This window comes from Oncorhynchus tshawytscha, linkage group LG08, assembly GCF_018296145.1.
Source record: "Oncorhynchus tshawytscha isolate Ot180627B linkage group LG08, Otsh_v2.0, whole genome shotgun sequence".
Classification (NCBI taxonomy): Eukaryota; Metazoa; Chordata; class Actinopteri; order Salmoniformes; family Salmonidae; genus Oncorhynchus; species Oncorhynchus tshawytscha.
Window position 1 is genome coordinate 42333934 of NC_056436.1, and position 7795 is coordinate 42341728.

The 7795-nt window shown below is 43.6% G+C and overlaps 1 protein-coding gene across 1 annotated transcript; it reads right to left on the reverse strand.

The window, feature by feature from the left end:
• Positions 1 to 1644: 1644 nt before the first annotated feature.
• On the reverse strand, positions 1645 to 7251 carry vgll2b (vestigial-like family member 2b). The gene is made up of 4 exons (XM_024429732.2): positions 6948 to 7251; positions 6079 to 6421; positions 3827 to 4267; positions 1645 to 2881 (listed from the first exon to the last, which is right to left on the reverse strand). Exons 1-4 carry the CDS (start codon positions 7032 to 7034, stop codon positions 2838 to 2840), a joined length of 915 nt encoding a protein of 304 aa, XP_024285500.1. The 5' UTR covers positions 7035 to 7251; the 3' UTR covers positions 1645 to 2837.
• Positions 7252 to 7795: the final 544 nt, after the last annotated feature.

The following is a 7795-nucleotide window of genomic DNA, read 5'->3' on the forward strand; positions in this document are numbered from 1 at the left end:
ATTCCAAAGATGATTTAACTGTTTGATTTAGTATTTTAAGAACCCTGTCAAAAAATATATTAAAAAACTTAATGGATGAAACATTGAATTTGGCAATACTGGCATTAACCAATAGAAACGTATTGAATAGCAGATTCCCTACATGGAACAATTAAAACATTATCTGAAGGAAGTTGGTTCTGAAGTGTCTGTCCTATATCTGGGAGATATAAGACAGATCAAGAAACTATTTGTATTTCTTTATTTACATGTATTTATCCCCTTATTTTAGGCACTAAACTATCTCCATAAATACCTCCATTCAGTCTATGTCATGGAAGGGGCAGGTGTACATCTCAGTGTGCATCTCTTTGGGGGACACTAAGGATAGTCTAACTGGTGTAGCTGAACAATATGCTGTTACATGTTCTTTAGGTCATTACAGTTGTAGTGGCAGATTTGATATATAAACATTTCTATGCTTACATCGTAGAATTACATCTTAGAACTCTAATTAATTCATTCTAAGTATTTGAATATGATCTTTGTGGCTTAAATGGGATATAATATACCCTATGCTTATACCGCTTACAAAACGGTATACCTGATAATATACCTTTTGTAATTGTGTATATGCATGGCTTTAAGTTGTCTGGCAGAGGGTGCTTTTAGCAACAAAATACAGTTCCTCAAAAAGTCATTCCAACTTGATTACTTTACGTGTTTTTCCAAGCCTCGGGGCCATGCTTGTGTCCCAAATGGCACCCTTTTCACTACTTTTGACTGGGGCCCATAGCGCTCTGGACAAAGGTAGTGCACTGCATAGGTAATAGGATGCAATTTGGGACTCAGCCAGTGACATACTTGGCTGCTCCCGAGTGGCTCAAACATAATGTCCATCTAAATGAACATGTACGATGCTTGGCATACTGACACAATTTGATTATCATCTGGATCAATAGTGCAGCAACACTTGTGCATAACTGGGAGTGTTGGAGTCATCTCGGATTACACATAATTGGAATTCAAAGCTTGTTTCCACTTCATAGGTGTCAAAGTGTCAAATGGAAGTAGAACATAATGTCTTCGGAGGTGTTTGGATTATTTGAAAAATAACTTACATTTTTGGAATTTAATTCTGTTTAAATTTACGCCCCACAAAACTATGTTGTTTACATTGATAACTCAATCACGGTCATTTCAAGTGTAACATATCTTCAGGCTTCCACTAGCTTTCCCCAGCAGGCAAAATGTGACATGTAATGTAACAATTACATAATTCCCTGTTTGAAAAGACATCATATGACCAGATTACAACCAGGCAAAGGTGGGGGGGTTTTCATGACAACATAAACAAGTCATTGGAAAGATGTGTCATTTGGTCAGAGAACCATTTTTTTAAATTTTAAAACCAGTTTATAACCTGACCCTGACGTCACAAAAGACTTCATGATGACATCATTGTAACCCGTTTATAACCTGACCCTGACGTCACAAAAGACTTCATGATGACATCATTGTAACCAGTTTATAACCTGACCCTGACGTCACAAAAGACTTCATGATGACATCATTGTAACCAGTTTGCCACTGGGTTATGCTGACGGATCCATATACTTTTTAAAAATCACTCAAATAATTCTGTACAGATATTGAAAGACAGTCTTGAATTTACCATAAAAATATTTATTGACAATAATGTTATTTCTTGACACAAGCAAGAGAATGCACGCCCTGAATAACACTTCTAAGGTCCACATTTTTAAAACGGCTACAAGTCACATGTATGATGAAAGGAACATCAATGGAACACATTCAAATGATTAAAAGCAAATGTGGTGTCTGATCAATACTTGATCAACAGCTTATAAAAATGCTTATTATTAACTATGCTGATCCTTGACATACATTGTAGTGTTTCCTTTCCTCAAACTAAAAGGTTAGTTCATAGATCAACAAATACTGTCAAACACCTTTTATAGCCTCTCTCAATCATTCTTCAAGAACTTCTCAACCAGCTTTTAATAAACCACAACCAGAGTATTTCCAGAGCACTGGCCAAATGAAGATTTCATTTCAGAAATGCATATTAAAACACAAATAAATAGAAAAAAAATAAAGAAAATAAACATTATGATTACAGTCACAATCCAAAACCATTCACAGCCAGTCCAATCATCTCATGTCCATTTGACGAAATGCAGATAACTGCCCAGATAATATAGATGACGAGTGCAGTGTCAACACAGAGAAGAGAACCTGCAGTAGGGAGGGGTGTCGTGAAAGATTGGGCGACCGGTATAAGCATTTCAATGTTAGTCTACACCTGTTGTTTACGAAGCATGTGATAAATACCATGTCATCTCATCCGTCTTTGTTTGCACTTCCCCCTGTGTCCAAAGGAAGTTTCTTATGAGCCTGTCCCTCTCTGTCTCTCTATCCAAACCAGGACACTGTTGTTAGCACATTGCTAGTGGCCTCCAATGGTCTCTATGCTGCTACACCACACAGATGAGCCCTGAGCAGGGATAGGAGAGGAGAGGGATAGGCCAGTCATCACAGAACACAGAACAGTGGTCTCCAAGGCTGTACATCTTCTCTCTCTGCTCTGCTCTCCATAAGCCCAGCCTCTGAGTCTTTATCTCCACGGTACACACATGCCGACCTGGAGCCTCTCGGCTGCGCTGGCACTGTGGGCCTGGGGGGAGGCGAGGGCAAATGAGGGGGGACGAGGGGGGTGGTGGGTGAGTGATAAAGGGGGATGAGGGAACAGTGAGGAGGGGGCGCTTCAATGGTACAGGTCCAGACGTCCTAATTGGATCCGGTAATGGCTGGTCGATGGCAAAGGAGGAGGGTTGTTAAAACCAGTACAGGTCCTTCCCTTTCTTGTGATGCTGGAGGCCTGGGGATGTAGAAAAAAAAGAAAGAAGATACAATGGAGGAAAACAATGAGAACGAGGCACAATGGTTGTCATGGCTGCTCCTGCTCTTTAATCCAAACAGCTTCAATTTTTTTTTAAAGGCTATTGATGATGTGTTTTCTCTGACACTAATTTTCTGTTTATGCCATACAACAGCAGCAAAGAAACATACAGTAGGACAGCTCACAAATGTGACCTAAAAGTGACAAATGTAGCTGAAAGAAATAAACTGCTGAGGTGGCTTGTAGGACCAGGTTAATGTAGAGGTGTAGTGTACCGAGACTGAAGACTAAGGTGTGGGTGGATGTTAATCGCCAAATTGGGCTCTGGTTAGAGAGTGAGGTGGACAAAACTACAACAGTTTATTATTGGCACTAAACCATCCCAGCACAGAGGGCAAAACACACTGATAGAGAACTGGTAAAAGTATGTTGTTTTTTTTGGTCAATAATGCATACTGGTGGATTCCCTGATGGCTGCCACACCAAATAAATGTTTGGTGTGCTCGGCAGCCATCGTTATACGGTCAGGTGACAGGTCGTCTGGTGAGAAACTGACATTTAATAGTATTACATGATTGATCAGCTTACATCACAATGACAACTGAAATGACTACGCTGTGTTGACAGATGATATTGAAAAGTCCATTTCATTGGGATTGCGGGTACACATTCATCTGTATTAAAATACTTTCTGTGGGGCTCAAAAAGCAGCTCTCCAATGTTAATGTCAGTGGACAAAAGCCTGTCGAGCGTTTGAGGTTCATGGTGTTAACCGATATTGCACATTTATGGGACTGTGGACACGCAGGTGGCTGTGGCTGCAGCAGAGAGGACTGCTATTGAAAAGCTGCAGGTGGCTGTTGTTGTGGTTGTGCTTGTTGTGGTTGCGGTAGGCTCCGCTGAAGTAGAGAAGCGACTCCATACCTGCGTCCATGTTGAGGGCCATCTCTCCGGGGGGCAGCAGGCCCGGCCAGGGTGCGGTGGGGTCCAGCTTGGTGACGTCATAGGGGTGGTGCACGGGGAGGGAGCCCAGGTGGTGGGGCCGCACGGTGGGCATAAGCAAGGGGCTGTAGGGGTGGTGGGGCTCCAGGCCACCAGGAGTGTAGAGTTCGTGGAGGGGCCTGGAGGGCCCGTAGGCCTGGCTCGGGGTGTAGCCCCACCCCTCTGATGGGTGGAGGTGCGAGTGGGGGTGACTGTGAGGATGGGCGTGAGGGTGCGGAATGCCCGGGCGGAGTCCGGAAGCGTAGGGGTCCATGGAATAGGTGGGCATTCCGGGTTCGCAGTGGGATCGACTTTGGGGGGAGGAGTAGTTGCTGTCCCAGAAGGAGGGGGGGAAGCTTCGGCGACTACTGGGTGAAGGGGTATCTGAGAGAGGGGGGGCATATGTCACGGACAGTTGTGTTTACTGTATGGCCTGATTTACAGACACATATGGAATAGCCCATGAGAGATGCATGCAAGTCATGAAAACAACATTAGGTCACATGGTTTTTACACATATGTACATACAGCACATAGTCCTACCAACAGTAGTCTCCTGCAGGCCACAGAAATAAATACAAGAGAATCTTAAAGAGAGAGAGAGAGAGAGAGAGAGAGAGAGAGAGAGAAACAAATAGACAGACCGAGTCTGACACCAAGACTGCTAACAAAATGGCGACATGGACTGAGTTGACCTTGTATTTTTATACTGACTCTACACACTCACACACACTGACGCTCCAACACACACACACTGATGCTCCAACACACACACACACTCACTTAATTTGCTCACACACACATAACATGCACACATATTTATACTGACTCTACACACACGCACACACATTCACATACAATCATCATATACTGTATATCCTGATGCCCAGTCATCTTACCCCTATACATATCAACCTATATCACTCCAGTATCCCTGTAAATTGGTATTGGAACAGACCCTGTATATACAGTAGCTTACTTACTTCTCATGTTCTTATTTCTTATTTGTATTTGTTGTGCGTTTTTCTTCTACCTTGTTATTTTTAGTACCACATTGATATTGATGACTGTGTTGTTGGGTTCAGAGCTGGCAAGAAAGGCATTTCACTGTACTTGTTTGTGCATGGGACATTAAAACTTGAAGCAGAGAGAGATACAGACACTCACTGACACAGAGAGGAAGAGAACCCTGGCCCTGTGTCCTGTCTCCCCCCAGCCCCCTTACTTACCCCCTCCTCTGGACCTGTACACGAACCCCCCAACACACCCCCCACCTGTTGTTTTTTCTGCACCACTCCGTTCGCCCGAAGCAGAATGTCAGTGGGACAGTTTTAGGCTTTTAGACGTTACTTTTTATATTTAGAATTACTCTGAAAAAAGACACCGTCGTGCGGCAGTGCACGCAGCAGCCCCAATCAAAGCAGTTGTGTGATAAATCAGCAACGGCCATTGTGGGGCCGCCCGGAGCCATTTGAAGGCGATATGCCGGCCCGCGGGGTTCAACGCTTACGGCCGCGTATAAACATAGTATCTGTTGTCAGGCAGGAAGACGTCCAACGAGAGAGGGAGAGGGAGGACCTAAGTCCTACATGGAAATCGGGAGGACAGGCAGAGCACAACTCGAGTTTGGGTGACTACTTTGGCGAATGTAATAGTGGTACCATTGATCGAGAGAAAGTTGAAACCATTTGTAAAAAAAAAAAAAAGCTGTAGAATACAATTAATGTGAAGACATTGGTTGACGCTGTCTGCATCTGTTGGTGATTGTCAAGAAAACATCCACTGATTGTTAATAACCCATTCATCTGAGTAATGTCAGTCTCTTTTGTGTAAAACAATCTCTTTACCTGGTTCTCTCTATAATATCAGTTTCATTTATGACATACTGCCTACCATTGGGTAATTTCTTGGCCTAAATCCTGAACTTTGTTGATCTTACCATTAATATTCTTCTGAAAAATCATCAAACTACACTTAACTGCCCAAAAACACACTTAACTGAGAGCATGAAGCATGTCACACTTGTCTAATAATATCCCTGACCCTTGACCCTCAAGCCTTCCTAACCTCTGACCCCATTAGGGCAGAGGACAACAGGCACTACTAAACAAGCACCCTTCTGTCCATTTCTTTGCCGTTTTGTTTTGTCATTTTATATCTACACACACAAACACACACACACACACACACACTACCTGTGCCCAGGTCCGATGCCCTCCTCTTGCCCTCTCCCTCCATGTAGGAGCTGAGTGCCCTGGAGAAGTGTTCGTCTACCACACTGCTGATGTCCCCTTGGTAGTACGTGAAGAGGACACAACGAGACGTCAGGTACTCAGCCTCGGGCACTTCCTGTTTCTCCTTATGGCACTCCTCTGGTCGAGCGGCACGGGGATATGAGGATGAGGAAGAGGCGGAGGAGGAAGAGCCAGGGCCCGTGCTGGTGCCCGCCGATACCCCCTCTGGACACCTTGTCATCTCCGCGCTCTCCATCATGAAGTCTCTGCGGCGAGGAGAGGGGCTCCTCAGACCAATGGGTGCCTGAAGGGGGGTCAATGGACAGTTGTTAGAAGGGAGAGATCTGGAAGACCAAGTCTATTGTGACATAAGACGTGTGTGTGTGTGTGTGTGTGTGTGTGTGTGTGTGTGTGTGTGTGTGTGTGTGCATTGACTAATAGTCTTGTGGTCATGACACTGTTTTCTCCACAACTATTCAAACGAAATCAGTATGTGCCAATTGGTAAGCCCCCTGTCATACAAATACCGACAACATACATCCACTGCTTATGCGTCTGATAAACTACCAACATTAGACAAAAAAAATGTGAGATCCATAGCATTGATCATGGAAAATTTAGAAACAGAGAAGTGCAGGTTTTGGAAACATTTTTTGGAGACATTTGGTTTCTTACAGAGCTCGTTGATAATCTGCCCATAGATACATTTTGTGTAGGTAAAACAATCAAATAGGTTATATTTTTATGCAAATAAACTTATTCTCGGAAAACAAAGTTTCTCTCGCGCGTTTAATTAGTTCATTCGAAAACATTTGACAGCGCCTCCTTACCTGGAAGCTGTTGATGAACGCGGGGGCGGCTGGAGCGTACGGTGCGTAATGTCCATAGGCTGGGTACATAACATCCAAACAACTCATGGTAATGACACGGTGTCCTCTCAGGCCAGGGAAGGGAAGTGTCGCACTGTCATATGGAAACCAACGTTGTAAGAGAGCGACAACATTCCGCTACCAGCAGCAGCAAGGCAACTAGAGAAGGCGCTCGGTCAGTGGCAATGCGCAGCAGGCAGCACGAGGCTCGACACCACTCCAGAGAGCGCTCTCTGCTACGCTGCGCAACAGCAGCTGCGCTCTCAGATTGTGGTGAGAGAGGTTTAAACAACAAAACACACACAAGAGTGTCCTGTAGCTTGTCCAATAGCTTCCCGCTAAAATAAATGCTCTGATTTGTAATATTACATAAGCGTAAACTGTTTAGTAAAGAGCACGAAAATATATTACGATTTCTTTCGATTAAGATAAGAATTGTAGGCTATTAAGAAATGTAGCCAATGATAATTTGTGAGTAATCGGTTCATGATTGTAAAATAAATCTATTATTATCGAATTACCTATTGTCCATGCACGTTTTCTATTGTCCATGCACGTTTTCCAATGTCCATAATGTAATCTGTCTAATTTATTTGACATGATCCTTAACTTCTTTGACCCCAAAATAAACTTTTCCAAGGGTTACACAGAGGGTCATAGGCCAATAAGCCCACCGCAGAAGTAGATTCAGTTATGGTCGTAGAGGAAATAGAGTAATTTAACAAGCAAGTGACTTCATTAAAGAGAAGGCGCTCGGTCAGTGGATATAGGAAATGTGTATTCTATTCCCATTTTAAAGTGTCAAGTCA

Excerpts from the sequence above, each read along its gene's own strand:
- vgll2b (XM_024429732.2), bottom strand. The coding sequence starts at position 7,034 with ATGAGTTGTTTGGATGTTATGTACCCAGCCTATGGACATTACGCACCG. Across the intron at positions 4,268-6,078 it reads GGCATCGGACCTGGGCACAG|ATACCCCTTCACCCAGTAGT; the intron begins GTAGTGTGTGTG and ends CCCCTCTCTCAG. Across the intron at positions 2,882-3,826 it reads GGCCCTCAACATGGACGCAG|GCCTCCAGCATCACAAGAAA; the intron begins GTATGGAGTCGC and ends CTACATCCCCAG.